This window comes from Myotis davidii, unplaced genomic scaffold (assembly GCF_000327345.1).
Source record: "Myotis davidii unplaced genomic scaffold, ASM32734v1 scaffold135, whole genome shotgun sequence".
Taxonomy (NCBI): domain Eukaryota; kingdom Metazoa; phylum Chordata; class Mammalia; order Chiroptera; family Vespertilionidae; genus Myotis; species Myotis davidii.
The window spans coordinates 187,907-213,750 of NW_006289813.1; the positions used below are offsets into that span (position 1 = coordinate 187,907).

General features: G+C 40.5%; 1 protein-coding gene across 1 annotated transcript in view; it reads right to left on the reverse strand.

Annotated features, from left to right (window-relative positions):
* MCCC2 (methylcrotonoyl-CoA carboxylase 2) overlaps positions 1 to 25,844 on the reverse strand; it is a 54,180-nt gene that overhangs the window by 26,290 nt on the left and 2,046 nt on the right. The window contains exons 2-8 of the mRNA XM_006762374.2: positions 20,683 to 20,749; positions 18,301 to 18,385; positions 16,192 to 16,293; positions 14,097 to 14,224; positions 11,578 to 11,690; positions 6,041 to 6,154; positions 1,803 to 1,867 (exon numbers count right to left, since the gene is read on the reverse strand). Coding sequence (XP_006762437.1) covers positions 1,803 to 1,867; positions 6,041 to 6,154; positions 11,578 to 11,690; positions 14,097 to 14,224; positions 16,192 to 16,293; positions 18,301 to 18,385; positions 20,683 to 20,749 — 674 coding nt within the window. The remainder of the gene's footprint in view (positions 1 to 1,802; positions 1,868 to 6,040; positions 6,155 to 11,577; positions 11,691 to 14,096; positions 14,225 to 16,191; positions 16,294 to 18,300; positions 18,386 to 20,682; positions 20,750 to 25,844) is intronic.

The window sequence follows — 25,844 nt, forward strand, 5'->3', positions numbered from 1 at the left end:
ATCTGTTCCTATGGCACAAAGTAACATGATTTTCGCCGTAGGTCGGAACCCACCTACATAAGCACCTACGTCACTCACATGGAGCACATGCACAGCAGTAATGAAGTGAAACAGTAAAAAAATTTAAAAGAAAGATAACAATTCCTGACCTTTACTTGTGGTAAATAAATAAAAAACATAAAGCACATATGTACATACATTGAAATGACAGAACTTTTTTTTAATAAATGGGAGATAGCGACATAACCATGAAACGACGTACGTCGAGTCCTATGTAACTGGAGGACTGTCTGTACTCTTTAAAAAAGAAAAAGGTCCAAAACCCTTAATGACCAATTAAGATGATAAACAACAGTAATAATGGCAGTTAACATTTATAAGTATTTATTTAAAGCAGGTATTATTTCAAGCAATTTACATTTATCGCCTTGTTTATCACTTCATAAAATTCTAGGAGGTAGATGGTCAAGAATTCTTACCCTTGAATTCTAACCTGAAGTAGTTAAACCAGTGATGTGCAGAGCAAGCTGGCACCTGACTCACAAGAGCCTACTGTGTGCATCTCTTCCTGCATCCTGTGGTGGGATAACTTATACTACAGGTATGGGCAGATGCCCCAAAGCAGGGCTTTTCCCTCCCCCCCGAGAACCAGCTGTTAAACACTTACCTGCTATCAGGTACTACCACCTCAGATCCATTTATTTGGCCAAGCGGCCTGCAAGGACCTTAAACTAACTAGTACGGGCACAAGCCCTACAGAGCAACTGAGGGTCACGAGCAAATGTAAGTCCTGATATGACTTTCCCAGCAGCCCTTGTAATCAGCAGTCTCCCCTGCCTCCCAGCACCTATATGTCTTATGCACCCTTAGATAAGACCGCCATCGAACTTAGCAAAATTCCACTCTTTTGGATGGAACTGAACAATCCAGCAGTAGCCCAGGAACCCAAAACACTCCTACCTAGGACCCTATTAAAACATGTGCCCCAGCCTTAGCCAGTTTGGCTCAGTGGATAGCATGTCCGCCAGCAGACTGAAAGGTCCCAAGTTCGAATCTGATCAAGGGCACATGCCCAAATTGCAGGCTTGATCTCTGGTTGGGGGCGTGTAAGAGGCAGTCATTCAATGATTCTCTCTCATCATTGATGATTCTCTCTCTCTCTCCTCTCCCTTCCTCTCTGAAATCAATATAAAATTAAAACAAAAAAAACATGTGCCCCAGTTTCTTTCTTTCTCTCTGTCCGAGCTGCCTTGACCTCCCGAGGTGACCCCTGAAGGCATGCCATGTACTTCCTCCAGACCCGTGATTAACAAACTTCTCTATTTCATTTTCTCTTGTGGTCGGTATTGAACTGCAGTTCACCACCAGCACCCTGTGCTCCACTTCCCAAATGTTCATTTAACCACTGGGTTTGATCCACCTTCTATATGCTCTCCCTATATTTCTCCTTTGCAGGCCTATCACACATACACATTTATATGAATTTTGGTAATTATTTATTGCCCACCTCCCTGACTACACTGTAAACTACATTGTCACTGTAGACAGAGACAAGGTCTATCATCTCAAAGATCTAGAGCTCAATGGGTATTTGTTAAATAAGAAACCTGTCTCTCCAGTCTTTCTATAATGGAAAAGCTGATGTTCTAGCTTAGAAATGCAACTCTACCGTTCGAAGAATTGAACCCTAAAACAGCAGATGGAGAACAAATTGTGGCAAGTTTAATACTTGGAAAAATACTTTAAACTTTTAAAAACATGTGGCAATCAATCCTGAAAAGAAATAACCTCTTCCGTTTCACCTGCAATGAAGATCAGCACCTCCAAGATCCTCAGCTGACACCTCTTCTCCAGTTGCTGCCTTAACCTACAACAGGGAGAAAAGTCAAAGGTGAGATCTGCCCATCCGAAATATACAAATGTTTTCCTAACACACAGCGCCTAACCTGACTGTACCTACCACTCTTTCTTCCATTGAGCTAAAGACATTTTGTTTTTTTCATTCCACTTGCCTAGCAAACCAGTTTACAAATGAAAAATCTAAACCCAGAGTCACTAAGGAACTTGCCCACAGCCCCAGAGCGAGAGATGGAACTTGATTTGAACATTTCTGGCCTACGAGCCTGCTCTCTCCCCTCCTCAGGCTGCCTCCATTGCATGTTAAAGCCTTAGTGTCTGTGCCCTTGGCCGGCGCTCCCTGCTCCCTCTCACTCTCTGGTGAATCCTTGCTTACCCTTCAAGCCCCACCTGCTCTCTGTGCCTTTCCCTGACCCACTCAGGCCTCTCACCATTAATGACGCTGCATGTAATAATAGAGCAATGTTTGCTTATCCGTGGCCCAAGGGTATTCCACTTACACCTCCTCCATGGCACTTGCCTGACTATATTTCTGTAATCTGCATGTGTCTCTGTCCTCTCCTCTATACTGTGAGTTCCTTGATGGTAGGAACTGTGATTTACTCATCTTTGAACACTCAATAAATACACTGAAATACTGCCTTTTCTTCACCTATGCTGAAAAACTCCAGTGACTATTACAAACTCTTAAAGGTATAATAACTTTAAAATGGGGAAAATATCTAAGATTACTCACATCTAAGATTCAGAAGAATGTGAGCTAAAAGAAAGAAAGCTCAAGTAATAAATTAAGAATGACTTAATTATAGCCTGAGAAATTCTAAGCAAGAAAAGTCTTCAGTACTAAATGCCAATCTGATCCCTCCGGAATTGCTTATTGATTCCTACTTCTTTAAGTTGATTGATTTGTTTCTTTTTCTTCAAATAGGAAAAGCTTTAATTAGAAAAATGAACACTAATCTAAAATACAGCACAGAAATAACTTATTATTCACTACATCAAAAGCTCTGTCTTAAATAAAAAATTCCACTGGGAAAGGTAATTAAAATTTTCACTTCCAATTATTCCACCCCCAGAACCAAATTTTTAGTTCTCCTCCCAAAGAAATTCAGTGTAAAATATAATTTGGTCCAAACAATAACTAATTATAAGAGGTATCTGGATATTTAAAGCTGTAAAAAGGAATAAACACCAACATACTATATTTATTTTCAGAGATCTGACTAAAAATATAAGGATTTGTCACTAGTTAATATTTATTGAGCACCCACATCATGTTTGGTATTGTGATAGGAGCAAAAATGATAAAAGTCAAAATAGCTCATGCTACTAAATTATAAGTTCAGAAGATAAACAAAAGATAGGAGAACAAAAAGCTCTTTCAAAAACTTGTCACTATGCTTTTTTCAACCATTTTAAGCTACTGCAACTCAAGCCCATATTATGTGTGAAACCTACCAAGTCTTTTCTCAATTTTCAGTGAAACAAGTGTCAAATTCAAAATTCTCAAGCAGGTGAGGATGCTGCTGCTTCTTTTTCTACTGTAAACAGTGTTTCAATGGTGGACTCCTGAATGAGGATCAGTTCTGGGACAGACTGCAGACTTGCCTGGCTGCCAAGTTAAATCTGAATCCACTGGTAAGTGCTGTTAGCATTATTCTAGTAGTATGCTGCTGCCTATATTCCCAAAAAGATATTTTCAAATTTTAGTCATATCTTTACTCTTTATCTAATGAAATATAAATAAGGACTACTCATGAAAGTATGTACCCTTTAATATACAAAGGTAAATCTGGAGTGAATTTTCCTCTCATTAAACAATGATCGCTATCACGTAAAGCTAGAGAAATATTAAAGACCTAGAGGCCCAGTGCACAACATTCGTGCATTGTGGGGGAGGGGGGGTGTCCCTCCTCTCAGCCCGGCCTGGGTCCTGGAGCAGTCTGGGACCCCCTCAGGGGATGTCCAACTGCCAGCTTAGGCCCGATGGGGAGCGGGCCTAGGCCAGTAGTCGGACATCTCCCGATGGGTCCTTAGTGCTGCTGCGCTCGCCAGCCTTGAGCCCGGCTTCTGACTGAGCAGCACTCGCCCTATGGGAGCGCACTGACCACTGGGGGCAGCTCCTGCATTCAGCGCCTGCCCCCTGGTGGTCAGTGCATGTCATAGCAACCGGTTGTTCCGCTGTTCAGTTGATTTGCATATTAGCCTTTTATTATATAGATAATAAACACCACAGGCTTTTTGAATATGAAATGGCAGCTCCTCAGGCTGATCTGATCCTCAATAAGTTATTAAAAATTAGCACAGTCATGTGGAAAATATACTGAGCATAACAAAGCTTATGCTCCTTTTACCATGCTTTTTAAAATAAATTTGTCTTAATATTCCAAAACCACAGATGATTGATAGACTTTTGAAGAAATAAACATACTTGAGATATAACTCACATACCATAAAATTCAACTTTAAAAGTATACAATTCAGTGTTTTTTAGTGTATTTATAAACTTTGCAACCATTACTGCCACCAACTCCAGAACATTCATCACTCACCAAAAAAAAAAAAAAACAAAAAAACCCCATACTCATTAGCAGTCACTCCCCATTCCACCCTCCCGGTCTCTGGCAACTATTAATCTACTTTCTCTCTATGAATTTGACCACTCTAACTATTTCACAGAAGTGGAACTATACAAGATCTGTTGTGTCTGGCATAAAGTTTTCAAGGTTCTTCCATGATGTGGCATGTGTCAGAACTTCATTCCTATTTATAGCTGAATAATACCCCATTTTATATAGATGGTGGTTTTATAATATGACATTCTTCTCTTTTGGGTATTTAATATTCTTGGATTTCACTTATATAATGGGACATTTTGTTGTTCAGTGTAGTAATTACCTGTCTCTCCACCTATTCTCTATCACTCTGAAGTCTACGGTCATGTCTGCCATAAACAGGGTGGAGTAATGACTGCATTACTGAAAATCGCTGGAACGGAGCTGACCAAAGGGAAGGGGAGGACGAGCCAGGATTATATGATCCAGTTCTCAGTGCTGCATCAGAGGCAGGCGACCAGTGAGGCTGCATAGGATCCCATTCTCAGAATGGCCCTGTGCTTGAAGTTTAATGCTCAGTGGCCACTCCATTGAATTCTAATTTATCTTTGAATTTATGTTCTCTAAGTAAAGTCTGAGATGACAATGGAGTGTGTGAGTTGGAGTTTGGGCTTCAGTTCTTGGACAGTCTGCTTCCCACCACCTCTCTGGGATGGGTTCTTGGCTCCCTGCTTTCCGCTAACTGGAGCCAGGGCCCTGCCCCCTTCCTAATGATTGCTACATCTGCCCGAGTGAGGGCCTGGCCTGGCATGCACCCCCTAGTGCAGTGGTTCTCAACCTTCCTAATGCCGCGACCCTTTAATATAGTTTCTCATGTTGTGGTGACCCCCAACCATAAAATTATTTTCTTTGCTACTTCATAACTATAATTTTGCTACTGTTATGAATCGTAATGTAAATATCTGATATGCAAGATGTATTTAGGCGACCCTGTGAAAGGGTCGTTCGACCCCCAAAGGGGTCACACCCACAGCTTGAGAACCGCTGCCCTAGTGTCTCAGGGTGGAGCACGGCAGCACCATCACTATCCCGGCTGGCAGTGCTGAATTATGTTCACCAGCAGATGACTGGGTAGGGGTCTGAGCTAAGGGCTAGTCCAGCCGTGGGCAAACTACGGCCCACGGGCCGGATCCGACCCGTTTGAAATGAATAAAACTAAAAAAAAAAAAAGACCGTACCCTTTTATGTAATGATGTTTACTTTGAATTTATATTAGTTCACACAAACACTCCATCCATGCTTTTGTTCCGGCCCCTCGGTCCAGTTTAAGAACCCATTGTGGCCCTCGAGTCAAAAAGTTTGCCCACCCCTGGTGTTAGTCTCTTGCCTACTCCCCATCTGGCATGGAGGTTGCCCACCCTTGGGGGTCATGTATGCACTGAGGGTTGGGCTGGAAGAAGAGATAGCTGGAAGGGAAAAGATGAAAAGTTCTGGAGATGGATGGTGGTGATGGCTGCACAACAAAATGAATATACTTAATGCCACAGAACTGTATACTGAAAATGGTAGAAATGGAAAATGTTATACTATGTATATTTTACTTCAACCAATCAAAACTATGTTCTTACCAAGGGTGGTCCAGCCAAGAAAATGGTACCCTGCTTGCGTACAATGATGTTTTCATCAGCCATTGCAGGCACGTAAGCACCTCCTGCTGTACAGGAGCCCATGACCACCGCTATCTGGAACCCAAGCATATATGAAACTCATCAAGTAGAGCCCAAACAGTGAATTATACTGTCTCTGGATCTATAGTCCCATAAATGTTGCAGCACCAGGGCATACTACTAGCTGGTCCCTGTACTTCATTTTAAAAGTGGAGTCCTCTATATCCAGCCAGGGTTGCTCAGTGGTTGAGTGTGGACCTAACAACAAGGAGATCAAGATTCTATTCCCAGTCAAGGCACATGCCCAAATTGGGTGCTCGATCCCCAGTAGGGGGCGTGCATGAGGCAGCCTATCAATGATTCTCTCTCATCATTGATGTTTCTATCTCTCTCTTCCTCTCCCTTCCTCTCTGAAATCAATAAAAATATATTTAAAAAAATAAAAGTAGGGTCCTATAAACATTTGTAATAGTTTCCTTGTATCAAAGCATTTTGAAGGGCTTATGTCACACTTTTACAAAGTTTATGGATAATCTCCCTATCAAAGAATGGCCAGGTAGACTATTAGCCTAAACTACTAATGGAGAACTCACAATTCACCCAAAAATTGGCAAAACTGTATGATAGGATAATTTTTAAAACTAATACATTCTCTAAACAATTGCCACTAACCTCACAGGAAAACTGAAATAATGAGTGTTGTTAATACTGTGTGTTACCCCGCATACGATACATTCTAAATATAAAACTAACGTTAGCATCACAGTTGAAAATCTTGTTCAAAAGAAAGTCAATTGTGTTGAAGCTGGGTGATGCATACAGTCTGGTTCACAGCATTATTCTTTCGTATGTATTTAAATTTTTCCATAATACAAATATTCTTTCTTAGATATTAGTATGACACAATGAACAATAAATATGGTTTGGCAATTACCCCTAGATACAAATAAGTAATATCACAAAGAAAAATAAGAAAAGTACGTAATAGATATTTTCTTTAATTATTCTATGTTGCTACTAATTCCAATATTCCACCAGTTTTCCTTATGGTCATACAATATCTGTTCTGAAGAAGAAAAAAAACCACTAGTATTAATCCAAAAATAGAAGGCAGCAAAAGTCAACATTTTTCATCTAAATGGCTGGCACAAAAAGACAGAATTCCCTATTTCATGTATGTTATTTAAAATGTCTGCAATATTTCTGTCACCATATTACAACAATGTTTATCACTTATTGTTTTTACTTATCAATCACCCAACAGTTTGTTTCCAAAATATCTATGGCTAGAAACACTCATGCCTGTGAGTCTACAAAAAAACATTCATGTAGCAGTGTTCATAATAGTGAAAACATGCAAATAACCAACATGTCCATCAATACAAATGTTTTTATTTTTAAACTTGATTTTTATTTACTTATTTTTCCCATCACTATTATCACCTCTGTGCCCTCTTCCATCTCCACCCACTCCTATTTCCCCCGCCATCACCACACTGTTGTGCATGTCCACAAGTTTTTCGGTTTTATTGCTCAATCTCTCCACGCCCCCCCCCACACACACACACACCCTCCTCCCCACCAGAGCTGTCTGCCTGCTCTCTATGAGTCTATCTTTATTTTGCTTGGTAGTTCAATTTGTTCATTAAATTCCACATGAGTGAAGTTATATGGTACTTGTTTTTTCTCTGACTGGCTTATTTCACCTAGCATAATGTTCTCCAGGTCCATCTATGCTTCAATACAGTATTTTGAATGGGTAAATGAATTATCAATAAGTAAGTTCTTTTTTTTGGGGGGGGGGGGTCAGTATGTTTGTTTGTTTTTTATTTGTTTGTTTGTTTCTTTTACTACAGGCCCGATGGACAAAATCTGTGCATGGGTAGGGTCCCTAGGCCTGGCTGGTGATCAGGGCCAACCTGTGTGGTGACTGGCAGGGCAATCAGGGAGCCCCTGCTGGCATCTGCCTTGGCTGGCCTAGGGACAGCCTGTGGGCTGGAGGCAGCTCCCACATTGAGCATCTGCCCCCTGGTGGTCAGTGCGCATCATAGCGACCAGTCATTCACTGTTCGGTTGATTTGCTTATTAGGCTTTTATTATATAGGATTTATTTCAGAGAGGAAGAAGAAAAGAGAAAAATATCAATGATGAAAGACAATCATTGATCGGCTACCTCCTGCACACCTCCCACTGGGGGTTGAGCCTGCAACTGAGGTACGTGCCCTTGACTACGTGCCTTGACTGGAATCGAGCCCAGAACCCTTCAGTCCATAGGCTGATGCTCTATCCACTGGGCCAAACCAGCTAGGGCAATAAATAAATTTTTTAAAAATCTAAGGCAATAATAAGAAAATGTTAACACTTCATATATCTGAATTGAGGATAGGTGAGTATTCTGTTCCATTATTCTTTGTACTTTGTGCATGTCTGAAATATTTTATGGGCATTTTCTTCAAGGTTCAATCAGGAGCAAGGGACATGATTTCACTTAGTCAGCCTGTTCTTTGTACTGGAACACCAGATTCCATTCAAACTATTTCATTACTAAAAAAAGTCAAGGAAGTAGAGAAGAGTTACAATGATGTAAGAATCTAAAAAGAGGACACTTTTCAAAAGTAAGTCACATAGATCTAAACAGGCACAACAGGGTTCCATTAACACAACCAAAGAACAAAAGGAAAGAAAAGAGCAGTACTGCCAGCAAGTATAGAGGTGGGGGTGGAGGAGACAAAGAGGAATTAGTTTGCCAAATAATAATAACAGAAACAATAAAAACAGTGAGGGAAATCAAACTGACTGCCATCATGCCATGTGGGGCTGAAAGAGGGGAGATCTACCAATTTAGTAGAAAAGTCTCACAAGTGAGTAGCTGGCAAACTATTAGCACATCTACATTAGGGAATTTTACCATATTCCTAAGAGCACTTCAGATGCATTTTCTGCACAGTACCTCTGAAACCAAGGAAATCAACTATCTACTTCTCTGACACCAGCTAATAATGGTCCCCAAACTCTTGACTTTGGTATTCACATCCTCTGTTACCTTGTCCCCTTGAGTGTATAATGGATCTGCTGATGTCTTTGTCCTATCAAATGTCAAGTGTCACTTCTGTGATCAAGTTATGAGATGCTATGTCTTCCCTCTCGCCGGCACTCTCTCTCTTGCCCACTTGCTTGCTCCCTCTGCTGCAGCCAGCTGACACAGGGGAAGATATTCTATGGAGAAGCCCATGTGGGAAGAAACCTAGAAAGGGCTCTGGCCAACAGCTGGTAAGAAACAATGAGGCCTGCAAAGAACAATCCTGCCAACAACCATGTGTGTGAGCTAGAGGTTGAATCCTTCCCAGTTAAGCCAAGAGGTCTGCAGTGGGTTGAATAGTGGCCCCCAAAAAGGTATATCCACACCCAAACCCCAGAAGCTAGGAATGTGACTATATTTGGAAAAAGAGTCTTTGCAGGTATAATTAAGAATCTTGAGATAAAATCATTCTGGATTAACCAAGTGGACCTGAAATCCAATCACAGGAGTCCTTATAAGACAGAGAAGAGAAGAAAACACATAGAAAAGAAAACCAAGTGAAGAACTTCTCTCACTCTCTTTTTCAATCTCCAAGGGCCCTTCCTTTGCCTCTGTAACTTGCTTCCTGAGCCCATGCAGTCCAGCTTGCTCACTTTTTCTACCTCTGTGACTTTATAAACTTTCTCTTGTATTGGGGGCTGGGGGTTGGGAGAAAGACCTATGCAGAGATTGGATCATGCAACCTCAAGGCAAGGAAATGCCTCAAGCCACCAGAAACTTGAAGAGGCAAGGAACAGATTTTCCGTAGAGCCGTTTAGGGAGCATGACTCTGCCGCCTCCTTGATTTCAGACTTCCAGCCTCCAGAACTTGAGAGAATAAATTTGTTATTTTTAAGCCACACACTTTGTGGTACTTTGTTACAGCAGCCCTAGGAAACTAGGGCTGCATTAGTTAATGCAAGGTTAGTAAAGCTATAGAAGTTATAATACCAGGTTAAATGGGCTAATTCCCCCTATAAAACAAAAGATCCCATTAAGATTTTCATACCAGATAATGGAAAAGCCATCTATGCAAAACTGAGCAAAACTGAATTTTCTATTTTGATAAATAAAGCATACAGATAGGTAAGGTTACTACATAACAATAAAATATCTCTATATAGAAAAACCCAGTGGCCAAACGGCAGAACAACCAGAAGGACAGGAAGGACCGGTTGCTCTGATGTGCACTGCAGTGGTCACCCAGCCCGATCGGGACCCCGATTGCTCCTCTCAAGTGCCAGTGGCCCCTTCCCCCTGGCCAGCGTTGCCCCTGATTGCCCCCCAGCCACCCATCCCCGATCGGCCCACCCCCACCCCAATCGGGGGCGGACTTGGCCTGTCAACCTCCCACACATGCACTGTGGCCCCAATCAGCCCCACCTCCCCACTCTTATCGGGCAGGTCCAGCTGGCCAACCGCCCACGGCCCTTCCCCCCAGCCACCAACCTCCCACAGTCCCCCCTCCCCTGCTGGCCCAGGCAGCCCCGGCCCCCATTAGGGTGGGCCAGCCAGACCCCACCTGTGCATGAACTCATGTACTGGGCATCTAGTATAATAAATAATAAAATAATCTATTGATAGAAAATAAAAAAGAAGAAATGTAATTGCAAGTGAAGACTAATTAGAATATTAATAAAAATACTACAAACTTAAGAAATCCAATAAAACCTAAACAAAGGAGTATCATCAGTATAATGAAGTATTTCAAACATGCAAAAAGATTACAGAATAATAAAATAAATATCCTTTCACCTAATACCAAGTCTTAATAATTCTTGACATTTGGCCAAATTTAATTCAGGTTCTTTTCTAAAGAAATAAAATATTCCACACATAATTAAAGCCTCTACCTGACCCCTTTTTCTTCCCTCCCACTTCAAAGGTGACCACTGTTTCAAAGCCAAGTCTGTGTATTCAAAGCCAAGTATTCACATGTATGTGTTTAGACATAAATAATAGTATTATTTGATGTATTTAAGCTTTACACATATAGCAATTGGCTGTATATGTAGTCCACTATTTTTTATTAAAAATGTTTTTGAGACTTATTTATGTTGATGCATGAAATTCTAGTTCATTCACTTTAACAGTTAAAATTTGTTATTAATCTTCTATTAGTGATCATTTACACTGCTCTTCAACTTTTGCTATAACAATGCTACAATAAACTTTCTTACACATGTCTCCTCATACATATACTAGTTTCTCCAGAGTACAGTTCTAAAAAAAATTACTCAGTGCCCATTCTTTCTAAAAACTTTATTACAATAATAGTATATTCCCATAATTAACAGGAGAATCTGACTGAAGGTAACCTTAAGATACTTTCTGTAGAAAAAGACTAAATTCTGAATTCACTAGTTTTAAGTCATCTCAGAGTGCCTAGTTAGCAGTCATTTAGAGCAAAAAGCAACACGTCTCATTAATGATAAATTACCTGTGTGATATTTTTAGAAGACATAATTGCCTGGTTATAGAATATGCGGCCAAAGTGATTTCGATCTGGAAATATTTCTGCTTGTCGAGGTAAGTTGGCACCTCCTGAATCAACTGAAGAAAAGGGAAATGAAAGAAATAAGTACATCTCTATGAGCAACATGTGCTCCACACAGGAACATTAGTATCAATGACAGTATCATTTCTTAATCACATTCACAAATGTCTTTTTAAAATATTCTACAGCATCTTTCTCCAATCCCCCAATGCAGTCAAAAGGATTCACTGTTTTCCTCAAATCCATTAGGCTCTCCTACCCTGTGCCAAATTCCACTTGAAATGTGTAGTGTGCTCTCTTCTTTGAGGACCAGCTAAAGCCCCACAAACACTGTACAAGCTTAACCAGTTCAGCTAAGAAACTGTCTTTCCCTCTTTTTAACTAACACAAAAACCACCTAAAGAAGTTGTGACAATTTATCATATATTGCACCTTCTAGTACTGTTTTCACTGCAGATTAGAGTGGTGGATAAGAATATCAGCTGAGTTCAAAACAGCTTGGTAACTTCATAGTTTTGTGATCACAGGTGTACTTCCTACTCATTCTATGCCTCGGTTCCCTCACCTGTAAAATGAAGATAACAATAACTATCCCTCAGAGTTCTTATTGGGATGGCATGAAATAATGTGTGAAATACTTAGTTCAAAACATACTGTGAGTGTACATAGTAGAAACACAAAAAGTTAGTTAGTCCCATACCTATTAATCTTGCCTACAACTATAAAAAAGTACTTTATTATTATTTGATACATTATATCTTATTTCCAATCATTACAAGTGGGCTGAAGACAAGGACAACATAATACTCTTCCCTGGACCCCCTAGAGCAGTGATGGCGAACCTATGACATGCATGTCAGAGGTGACACACGAACTCATTTTTTTGGTTGATTTTTCTTTGTTAAATGGCATTTAAATATATAAAATAAATATCAAAAATATAAATCTTTGTTTTACTATGGTTGCAAATATCAAAAAATTTCTATATGTGACACAGCACCAGAGTTAAGTTAGGGTTTTTCAAAATGCTGACACGCTGAGCTCAAAAGGTTCGCCATCACTGCCCTAGAGTGTTTGGCAGAGCACCTGCAAGCAATAGGACCTAATTTGCTGTGTTATATATATATATATATATACAAAGTATATACATCAGGCAAATTCTCCTTCCCAGAAAAAAAATATCCACATCAGTATCTGTTCAAATACTCACATAAATAAACAATATATCTTGGCATTTTACTAAACTAAACCAATATCCAGAAAGTAGCAATTTTATACTGCCTTGCTTTTATGTTCTTTTTGAAATATCCATAGATTTAAATGTATTTTAATTTTAAATATAAATGTACTTTCATTGAAAATTACATTTCCTTACTAGATTTAATCGGGTGATCACTTCATAAGGCATATAAATGTTGAATCACTATGTTGCAGACCTGAAACTAATATATAATATTGTTTGTTGACTGTAATTGAAAAATAAAAATAAATTGTAAAAAAACTAAAATTAAATTTCTTTAAATTTTATCTGCTCAAGTTATATACATACAAGGCTCTGGCTAGGTAGCTCAATTGGTTGAAGCATTGTCCCGATATGCCTTGTGGGTTCAATCCCCAATCAGGGAACATACAAGAATAAACCAATGAATGCATAAATAAGTAGCACCAAAAAACCAATGTTTCTCTCTCTCTCTCTCAAATCAATAAAATTTTTAAATAGTTTATTGATTTTTTTAAAGAGAGAAGAAGAGGGGGAGAGAGAGAGAGAAACATAGATGTGAGAGAGAAACAACGATCAGCTGCCTCCTGTACACCCCAAACCGGGGATCAAGCCTGCATTCCAGGCATGTGCCCTGACCAGGAATCAAACCAGCAACCTTTTGGTGCACGGGATGACACCCAGCCAACTAAACCACCCTGGCCAGGATTAGAATAAATAAATTTTTTTTTAGCCTTCTTTTTTTTTATTTTTTTTTATTATTAGTTAAGGTATTACAAATTTGTCCTCATCCCCCCATTAACCCCCAACCTCCCCTCCCCACACTCATGCTCCCATCCCCCTGTTGTCCATGTCCATAGAATAAATAATTTTTTTAAAAAAACTATATACATACTCAAGCATTTAACATAGTAATTCACACTCAAGAAATCAAAATATATTAGCTATTGTTTTTTCATAGTTTGAACCCATTAGGGTTAACAGAAAAACAAAATATACTAGTATAGAAGGAAAAAAAGCACACACGTTAAGAGAAAAAATTGGCATAAACCAAAATACTGTCAGAGGCTATTCCTCAGTGATGTTATTATGGGTAGTTCTTATTTACATTTTCTCCCAGAGTTCCCAGCCAAAACATGCATTTCTTTTGTAATTGTGGGAGAAACCAATCGTTTTTTAAAACACTCATTGATAATGTCATATAAACAGTAAAATATTTTACCAGCTAAAAATAGTTACTTGCCCAAGTAGATGCAGGGGAGCCTGTTTTGCAGTGCAATTTCTTGTGCCCGTAAATGTTTTTTTACAGTCACTGGGTAGTAGGTACCACCTTTAACAGTAGCATCATTGGCAACAATCATGCATTCTACTCTGAAAGGCAGAAATTTCATTGGAAAGAGAATATGAGAGATTTATTTATTCACAATTAAAGGACAATTACAAAACATCCAAGATACTCCTATGCCATCTTCAACTTCTAGTACCTACGACCAATGACAGTCATTAGTAGACAATCTAAAGATATAAAAGCAAGCTTTAATCACAGTTCACATATTCATTTATATAATGGAAAATGATCACTTTTAACAAGAGTCATCAGTCTTATATTAGTAGTGAAAAACTAACAACCTAAGCAACATTTCATAATGGTTATTTGAATGAAAGGGTCCTAAAAAGATAATTATAATAATAACTGGAGGCCCGGTGCATGAATTCATGCATGGGTGGGTTCTGGCCCATCCCAATCGGGGCCAATTGGGCAGAGACAATTGGGGGGAGGAGCTGTGGGCGGTTGGTGGGCCGGCCCCGCCCCCTGGTCAAACTCTTGGTTGAATTCCCAGTGGAACTCCCAGTCAAGGGGACAATTTGCATATTAGCCCCACCCACCCACCAAAAAATCCAAGTCTCAAGAGTAAGAAAATCCCTCATAATTAACCTTCAAATTTCCTTTTAGGAAAGTAATTTGCAAAAATAAAAACTGACCCATCAATATTTATTTATTTTTCATGTTTTCAAAGGTCATGTTTTCAACATTACTGACATATGCTTTTCTATAAAACTCAAAAGTTTAAAATATAACATTCATCTTACTTAAAGAAACAACAGATGTAATCTTTAAAACAGCATGTTTTATAATAATAAAAGTGTAATATGCTAATTAGACCAGATGTCCTTCCAGGCGACCTTCCAGACGAAACCAGGGCTGCAAGGGAAGCCCGGGTCCCGGGTGCCAGAGGGAAGCTGGTGCCAGCAGCCAGAGGAAGGAAGGCCTACCTTTGCACAAATTTTGTGCATCGGGCCTCCAGTGTATACTACAAAGGGTCACCTATAATACCTTTTCTCACCAAAACCAGTTTGTTGGGTACCTCAGCCCATTAATAACACAAGGACCTGGATGGTGAACACAGATGGCAGGCTAAGGAAACTACTTAGAATCCAATTGCCTGAGGTCACAGGTGAGCTTTGCCGGTGGCTTGGGCAAGTTATTTACTCTCTAAACCCCAGTTTCCTTATTTGCAGAATAGTTATGACAATAATAATACCCATTCTCACAGAGCTATGGTAAAGACTGAAACACCACATCAGTGGGAAGTGTTTACTATAGTGCTTGGCATGGTAACTTTGCACAAAATGTGAGATTATACATAAACATACACAAATACATGTAACATCTAGCAACTGGATCGCCTAAGTCCACAGTCTAACATTTGAGAACACTGACTGCAGGGCCCCACCTCCAGATTAGATTTAGTATCTCTTGAGAAACCTGATAATCTACATTTCCTACAAAGTTCTTAGGTGATGCTGATGCTACCTGAGGACCACACTTAGAGAGCTACTCCTCTAAACAGTGGATGTGAAGAGAACAGCTAGATCTGAAGAGATCACCTGTGGAGGCTGGGAAACCACACAAGTGGGGATTAGGGAGTAAATAACTTGCCCAAGATCAAGCCACTGGCAAAGCTCAGCTTTGACCTCAAGCAACTGGATTCTGAGCCCAATACAAGTACATTTGATTCAGATGCTGGTTATTGGTATGTGTTCCTCCACCTTCTCATCAGAGCCCTGTGCCTTCAGGGAAGGTGCAGCTATAGCCATTCACCATTGTTGCAGAGCTGGCTGAAGACATTCCTGGTTTCTATTCTATAAGCTAAGATTTTCCCCCCTTTAATTTTTGTCTCTAACGCTCTATAAATGAATCTGCATAGGAAGCCTCAGTCCTAAATAATATCAATAGCATAAAATTTGCATGCTAATATGCAAAGCTGTGAGTGCTGGATGCCCGTGCCTGGTTAATGTTCTTGACCCTTGATGTTGAGTGTAAATAGAATACTCACCCTGATACTCTCCCAATGCCTGTAATGATGCCACCTGCAGGGACCTCCTCATTATCATATAACTGGTAACCTGCAAACTGGGATAATTCCAGAAATGGAGACCTGAGAGGAAAAAAGGATGTTCCCTGAATTAATGTCATTTTTTTAAAAAGCATATTTAAAGAGTTACACATGGGGGGGAAAAAAGGTTTTTTTCTTTAATGATCCAATGTTTCAAATATGCATATTGTATATAAAATTTACAAAAAGAATATTTAAAACAAAATCTAGTGTGAAAATTTTGGGGGTTTATATGGTATAGCCATACAATAGAACACTAGGCACTTATTTTAAAAGAAGTTTACAAATGTGTTTTTTATTATTATAGAAAGAGCATAGCACCTAAAACATGTAGTACTGACTATGTGCCAGGCTGTCTTCTAGGACTTTCAGAAACCTCACTCATTTACTCCTAAGAACTACCTTCTCAGGTGGATCCTTATAATCCCATTAACTGATGAGGAAACTGAAACAGAGATTAAGTCACTTGTCTAAGTCACTAGTAAGTGGCAGAGCTGGGTTTTAATAACCAATCTGGGACCACAGTTTTTGTTTGTTTGTTTTTAACCACTGTTTTATTCTAGCTCTTACTTAAATGTTTAAGATATAATACCTGGGTTGCGGGCACATCCCCAGTAGGAGATGTGCAGGAGGCAGCTGATCAATGTTTCTCTCTCATCGATGTTTCTATCTCTCTATCTCTCTCCCTTCCTCTCTGTAAAAAATCAATAAAATATATTTAAAAAAAATAAAATTAAAAAAAATTATGTCTAATACACATATTTTTGAAAACGGTTTATATCAGCGGTTCTCAACCTGTGGGTCGCGACCCCTTTGAGGGTCGAACAACCCTTTCACAAGGGTCGCCTAAGATCATCGGAAAACACATATATAATTACATGTTGTTTCTGTGATTAATCACTATGCTTTAATTATGTTCAATTTGTAACAATGAAATTGGGGGTCACCATAATATGAGGAACTGTATTAAAGGGTCGCGGCATTAGGAAGGTTGAGAACCACTGGTCTAGATGGCTATATGCTAGGTATTAGCAGTGTTGTCTCCAGAGAGAGAGTGTGTGTGTGTGTCCGTGTGTGTGTGTGTGCGCGCGCGCGCACGCAGCATGTCACAAAATATACTTTGGGAGTCTTTATTTCCTTCTCTCCAACTCCACATCCACCTAATCCAATCCTTCAGGAAACGCTGTTGGGTTAGCTTTGTCTTGACAACAAACCCAGAAACTAACATTCTCATCATCCCCACTACCAGTACCCTAGTCCAAGTCACCATCTTGTCTCTCTTGAATCACTGCAATCGCTCTCGAACTGGCCTTGGTGCTCCCACCCTTGCTGCCCACAGGCACTCACAAAACAGCAGCCAGAATAAGTCTTTTCAAACATAAGTCAAATAGATTATAATAGTTCCCCATTCAAAACCCCACAAACACTTCCCATTTCTCTCAAGGTAAGAGCTGAAATTCTTATCCTAGCCACAAGGTCTTACGGAATTGGACTCCATTTCTACTACTCTCCCTCCACCCCAATCACTGGTCTCCTGGCTCCTGGAGCAGATCAGAACATCCAGCACATTCCCGCCTCAGGGCCTCTGCACTGGCCATTGCTCCTCTGTCTGCAACCCTCTTTCCCCAGTTATGTTTGGGGTTCTCTCTCTTCACTCTTTCAAATCTTTGTTCAAATGCCACCTTCTCAATGAGACCTATCCTAACCACCTCATTTACAGTAAAACTGCAATTCAACCTTCATCTTCTCCCTTTCTCTAGTCTACCTTTCCTTCCTACCGTGGCAGTTACCACCTTCTAACAAAATATAAAACTATGACATTTATCATTTATTTTCACTCCTGCTGCAATGTAAACTCCAGGTGGTAAGGATCTTTGTCTATTTTGTTCACTGACATATCAGTAGCACCTAGAATAGTAGCCTCTCGATAAACATTTGTTGTTGAATCTTACAATAAGAACCAGAATTTAAAATCATCTATTTACAGGGGTGTCTAAGAAAGTCCCATGGAATAGAAAGCACTGAGTTGGCACTTGGGTATATACCAACCCTGGGTCCAGAAGGCCATCGACTCTTTCTCTGGCTAACAGTTTTCCTCTCGATGTGTGGCGTTCTTTGGCTTTCTCACTACCTCCTATAATAAAAACAGGATTAGATTAGACTGATATGCAATAATAAGGTCTCCATACAACTTAATGCCAGAAAAATATTTAACACTTAGTCCACAATATAGAGCTTTTAAAAGTTCAACATATCCTGTGAGAAAAGGCGTATTTTTCAATCATTCATTCAACTTACAAACTGACAGTTTTCTAAAGTAAATAAACAGGCATTTCTGGGGGTTTTTTAATGTCTATCCCTATTACAATATTATCTATATATATAAAAGCCTAAGCGACCGTTAGGACCGAACGACCAGTCAACATGACGCACACTGACCACCAGAGGGCAGACGCTCAACGCAGGAGCTGCCCCCTGGTGGTCAGTGTGCTCCCACAGCCAATCTCCCCTTGTCCCTCCCCCCAAGGCTGGCTCAGCCCCAATATGGATTGGGCGAGACGGGCCCAATAGGCCCTCATCAGTGGCCAGGCTTAGGGACCCCACCCATGCATGAATTTCATGCACTGGGCCTCTAGTTTGATTATAGCTATACTAGAGGCCAAGTGCATGGATTCGTGCACTGGTGGGGTCCCTCTGCCTGGTCTGCAGGGATCGGGCCAAACTGACTCTCTGACATCCCCTGAGGGGTCCCACATTGCAAGAGAGCAGATCTAGGGTGACACACCCTGGAATCAGGCTCCCTCCTCTCTGTTTCCAGGTGAGTCACCTGAGAACCACAGTTGCCAAATCACTGCAGCTCAGCAGCTCCTGTGTTGAGCATTTGCCCCCTGGTGGTCAGTGTGTGTCATAGCAACCAGTCATTCTGCCATTTGGTCAATTTGCATATTAGCCTTTTATTATACAGGATATGGTGTCAGATGGGTACCAGTTTATTATGCAGACCACTTCGTAAGTTACATTACAGCAAATTAAAGAGAGGAGAGGTTTCACTATCATGCTGTACACCTAAAACTAATATTGAATGTCAACTGTATTGAAATTTTTAATTTAGAAAATAAACCAAAATCAATCTATCCATATTATACATTTACAGAATTCACTAGCAATTACTTAAATAAAACAGTACTTTCTCTGAAACTTGGGCATTGGAAACATGGCCTCATCTCAACCACCTTCATTAAATACCTACTACAAATACCTAGCACTGTGCCACATGAAATTTGAAAAATCCCTATCTTCATTTGTACCAGGTAAACAGCACTATTTTAGAAATGACTTCCATGCTAGCAGAGCAACACTTATCTAATGATGCATAGACTTTTGAGGCTGCTCCAAATAGGAGAGTTGCACGCCTTCCTTTTGCAATTATGAAGTCCCCTTTTGTTAGTATCTTAACTCAGAGATGTCTTTGATGTTTCCTAATGTTGTTCCAGACAAAGACAATTACAATTATTGAAGAGTCTGCTGAGGCTGCTTGAGGTGAGAGGCACTCCAAACCTCACCTAGCTCAAGGGCTGCTGGACTCCAGGTCATGGGAATGTCAATAACACACTTTCAGCAAATCAAGGCAATAGATCAGAAGGATCAAACTGTTTATTTGCACTGTTACCCAAGAATTTCATCTTAATGTACTCTTTTTTTTTTTAATCCTCACCAGAGGGTAAGTTGATTTGTTTTATTGATTTTGGAGAGAGAGGAAAGGGAGAGGGGGAAAGAGAGAGAAAACAAAGATGTGAGAGAGAAATATTGACCAGTTGCCTCTGGTACACACCCTGACCAGTCTGAACCCAAAGCCTAAGAATATGCTCCGACTGGGAATCGAACCTGAAACCTTTTTGGTGTATGGGACAATGCTTCAACCAACCAAGCCACCCAGCCAGGACTTAATATACTCTTTGTCTAATGAAATGTTCAGCTATTTAAGAAAGCTAAACACCCTTGTCTTCACCTCCTAATTGGAACACTATTTGGATTTTGGCCTGAATCAGTGCTTCCAGAATAGCTATTCTTTTGGATCTCAAAAAAATACTTATTGCCTCTGACTTTGGCCTTTTATATTTAACAACAGCATAAGCTGAAGAATAAGTAAGTGTTTACGCCCTGGCTGGTGTGGCTCAGATGGCTGAGCGTCCCATGTACCTGAGGGTCCCCAGTTAGATTCCCGGTCAGGGCACTGGGTTGCGGGTTCGATCCCCAGTCAGGTGTGTGTGGGACACAACCAATCAGTGGTTCTCTCAAACATCAATGTCTCTCTCTCTCTCTCTCTCTCTCTCGCTCTCTCTCTCTCTCCCCCTCCCTCTGTTCCTCCCTCCCTCTTCCTTCCTCTCTCGCTAAAATCAATAAAAACATATTTTTTAAAAAAATAAGTACCTAGTCTTATTTTCTGTGCTCGTTCATGGAGTTCATTTACTAGTGCTTTCATCTGTTCATAGTTTTCCTAAAACAGAAACAAAGAAAGAGAGAAATATTAGAAAGCAATTCTCTTTTTTACCAAGATAAGGGTTAAGAAGAATATCACGTGCAAACCCATGCATGTACTCTCCACACGGGGCCAGCCCATCCATGTGGTCTCCATGCTAGGCCATTCTGTTGTATGGAAAGATTAATTCCTGCCTGTTGCTCAAGCTCTTCACCACCACCATCCCCTCTGGTCCATCTATCCAAATCGCACCCCCTTATAAAGCCTAGTACATGCTCCATCTCATCGCCAACACCATTTCTGGCCACTCCTACTCACTTTAACATCTTTCTTCCTTACACACCTACTGAATTTAATTGATCTCTATTTCATTTTCTATTTTAAAAAATATAAGTCAGCCCTAGTTGGTGTGGCTCCATGGAAAGAGCGTCAGCCTGCGGACTGAAGGGTCCCAGGTTCAATTCTGGTCAAGGGCACATGCCTGGTTTCTAGGCTCAATCCGCAGTGTGGGGTGTGTAGGAGGCAGCCGATCAATGACTCTCTCTCGTCACTGATGTTTCTCTCTCTCTCTCTCTCCCTCCCCCTTCCTCTCTGAAATCAATAAATTCCTTCGTTTTTAAAGGTTAGAATGATATCTTTGTTTTTTTCTGCCCCATCTATACCTATTCTGAGGAGATTCTAACCAATGCAGAAATACTTGTTTACTGACAAATTACACTTTTAAAAAAAAAAGCCCAGGGTTTAGAAAAGTGGATCCTATTTTATGTTTAAAAAAGAATAAAATTATATGTTTAGAAATTTTCTAGAGTGGTATACAAAAAATATATAAACAGTGAGACGAGGAAAAGAGCAGAGGAAACTAACTTCAACCTTCCGTTTTGTAAGTTTTGTTTGACAAGCACATGACTTTAAAACAATACTTACTTAGCTAATTATTTTTGAAAATTCAGAGTTTAACCTGCTAACACATTTTGTTCTTCATAATGTGATTAACACATCTGGTGATTTAATTCCCTTTATGAGACAATGCTAAACAGCTTTCCAGCTATTCAAAATTAGATGAATTTACAATCTTTATGATATAGTTCCATTATTTCCTATTTTCTACAGAGTTCCTGAGGTCATGGAACACTTCTCCTTAGTCTGTTTAAAAGTGAATAAAATGGCCCTGCCAGTGTGGCTCAGTGGTTGATTGTCAAACCATGAACCAGGAGGTCACAGTTCAATTCTGGTTAGGGCACATGCCTGGGTTGTGGGTTCGATCCCCAGGAAAGGGCATGCAGGAGGCAGCCAATCAATGACTCTCTATCATCATTAATGTTTTTATCTTAGAAAAAAAAACACTGAAAAAAAATGTGTCGTTTTCAGTGATATCATTTGGAGCAAATTCCCAAGCAAATCCATCCAGTCATTATGACATACTGAACAGCACTGGAAAAAAAAGGAACAGACGGGTTACATTACAGCAAATTAAAGAGAGGAGAGGTTTCACTATCATGTTCAGCAACACTTTAGTGTGGTTTGTTGTCATTGTTGTTAACTTCCTTTCACGGAAATTATCAAACATACAATAGCAAAAGACTAGTATAATGAAACGTACCCAATGCACTTCAACAATTATCCATATATGGTCTAAGTTGTTTCCTTTATGGCCCTCAAATTATTCTGAAGAAAATCCTAGACATAACATCTGATCTATAAGTATTTCCAAATCTCTGAAAGATGAGGAACACTATCCCTATCAATCATCTATTAATATTGCCCTAGCCAGTTTGGCTTAGTGGATAGGTGTCAGCCTGTAGACTGAAGGGTCCCAGGTTTGACTCCGGTCAAGGGCACATGCTCAGGTTGCAGGCTTGATCCCCAGTGGGGTGGGGGGAAGAGGGGTGTGCAGGAGGCAGCCAATCAATGATTCTCTCTCATCACTGATGTTTCTATCTCGCTCTCCCTCACCCTTCTTCTCTGAAATCAGTAAAAAATATATTTTAAAAAATTAAAATAAAATAAAAATAATCTATTAATAGCCTCAAATATCCAATTCATAAAGATATCTTCCCACCAAAACCGGTTTGGCTCAGTGGATAGAGCGTCGGCCTGCGGACTGAAAGGTCCCGGGTTCAATTCCGGTCAAGGGCATGTACCTGGGTTGCGGGCACATCCCAAGTAGGAGGTGTGCAGGAGACAGCTGATCGATGTTTCTCTCTCATCGATGTTTCTAACTCTCTATCTCTCTCCCTTCCTCTCTGTAAAAAATCAATAAAATATATTTTAAAAAAAAAAGATATCTTCCCAACTGTCAGATACAGTTGTTTTTTGCAGTTTGTTTATTTGAATAGGATCCTATGGGAGGTCCACATACACACAATTAGCTGATATGTTTCTTAAGTCTTTTCTAAAATACAAGTTCTACCATCTTTTTCGTCTTGAAATGTTTTGTTTGCCCCATATTTCTCCCATAGTGCTAAATGCATCCCCACAGTGTCTTTTAGCAAGTTCTTCCCCTGTACTGGTAAATCTAGAGCAGTGGTTCTCAACCTTCCTAATGCTGCAACCCTTTAATACAGTTCCTCATGTTGTGGTGACCCCCAATTTCATTGTTACAAATTGAACATAATTAAAGCACAGTGATTAATCACAAAACAATATGTAATTATATATGTGTTTTCCGATGGTCTTAGGCGACCCCTGTGAAAGGGTCGTTCGACCCCCAAAGGGGTTGCGACCCACAGGTTGAGAACTGATGAATTCTAGAGCCTTATGGGATTCTTGTGTGCCTTTAGTTATTTATTATTTTTCCCCTACCCCCAACCCCCTCAGGCATCCTACCTGCCAGTCTCCTGCCAACTTTACAAACTACAGGTTCAAAGCTGATGAAAAACAATTTGCATACATACAAAGACAAGTAATCCTCTATTTAAATCGTACCCAAATCCAGGGGTACAATCACTGTAGCCAATAACGTTGCCCAATTTGGAATAGCAGCTAAAGCCGGTTATGCAAGTAATCTTTACCCTAGCTAAGCTAGCCTCCCACTAAACAAAAAATAAAGAAAACTGCCCAGCCCGCACGGCTCAGTCTAGCGTCTGTGAACCAGGATTCCTGGTCAGGGCACATGCCCGGGTTTCAGGCTCGATCCCCAGTGGGGGGCGCCCTGTGCAGGAGGCAGTTAATCAATGATTCTCTCCCATCATTGATGCTTCTATTTCTCCCTCTTCCTTCCTCTCTGAAATCAATAAAAATATATTTAATAAGTAAATAAACACAACTGTCACTCTCAAGCCTGTGTGAAGCACACAGTGGGTAGAAGTGAGAGGAGGCAGTATATATTACTGGTCTAACATGAACAACCAGGAAAATTAGGTAGGGAGAAACTGAATTGTGTCCAAGACCCCTCTGTGCCATCTCCCATCCAAGGCATGGCTTTACCTTTGTTCCCTTTTTATGAGTTTTTTTGCACTAAAAGTTTACTACTTGTAGATGGAGGTCCCAGGAGATACGGCTGCACCTAAGTGAAATATTTTAACATCCACCATAACTTAAGAAGAACACACCCACTCTCTCCAAACTATTCATTATCTGTGGCAGACAGTGTTAACTGTTTATCCATGTTCATTTTTCCCACTTTCCTGGATGATGGAATCCCAATTTTATTTACTCAAGGTGGCAACAAGCCTAGTTGGAAAAGTAACATATCCTGGCCTTCCTGTGCGTAGACATGTGGCTGTGTGACTAAATTCTAACCAATGAAATATAGGAAGAAAGTATGACTTCTAGAAAGGCTCCTTAAAAAGAAGTCAAGTAGATGAGTCCTTTTGGAACTCAGACATAATAGTTGGAGCCTAAGCAGCCATCTCCAGTGGTCGGCAAACCAGCTCGGCAAACCGCGACTCGTGAGCCACATGCGGCTCTTTGGCCCCTTGAGTGTGGCTCTTCCACAAAATACTGTCTCTTCCACAAAATACCGACTTCTGCGCACGGGCCACAAAGTTTCAATCGCACTGTACGTGCGTACCCGCACGTGGTATTTTGTGGAAGAGCCACACTCAAGGAGCCAAAGAGCCGCATGTGGCTCGCGAGCCGCGGTTTGCCGACCACGGTCTTAGACCATGAGGTAAACTGTATTACTTGTTCAAAATTATTCCTCCCCTCTCACCGTTGCCAAGGTTCAGTGTGAGATTATACTTCCCCACCCCACAGTCCACGAGTCTGTCCATATTACTTCTTTTGTCCAGAGGAATGTGAGCAAATGTGAGTGTGCCAAATGCAAGCAGAGGCTTTAAGGGTGACAAAGTGTTGCCATACTCTCCTCTTGTGCCCCCACTTTCCATTATGAGAGGAGCATTCCCCAAGTAGCCACTGCCCCTTCAGGCTGGGTCCTAGCATAAGAAACAAGCAGAACAAGCCCTCTTGATACACCAAGGTTTCGGGTTCCATCCCCAGTCAGGGCACATACAAGAAACAAACAATGAATGCGTAAATAATTGTAACAACAAATCAATCTCTCTCTTTCATCAATAAATAATAATAAAAATTTTAAAAAGAAACAGACCTAACCTGATGCACTGCTCAGGCCAGAGCTGCAACAACCAATCCACAGCTCCAAGAGCAAAAAATAAGTTCTTGTGGGTGGAGGGACTGAGCAAAAAAGAAGAAAAAGAAAACTCATGGATATCAACAACAGCATGTTGAATGTGAGGGTTGGGGGATGGAGGAGGGAATAGGGGGGTAAATGGTGATGGACAGGGACAGAGACTTGCCTTGGGGTAATACAGTGTACAGATGTGTTGTAGAGCTGTGCACCTAAAACCTGTATAATTTTGCTAACCAGTGTCACCCCAATCCTATCTAATAAAAGACAAAAATGGTAATTGGCGTACGACCAATACCCTTTTCATTGGCTAATCAGGGCTATATGCAAATTAACTGCCAACTAAGATTGGCAGTTAACTGCCAACAAGATGGTGGTTAAGTTGCATATGTAGGCACAATGCAGGGAGGTGAAAGGGAAAGCAGGAAGAAGCCCCCTGCCACTGACAGTGATTAGAAACCCAGGGAGGAGCTGGGGCCGCCTTTGCCCTGCCCCCCGGCCATGATCAGAGAATCAGGTGTCTTT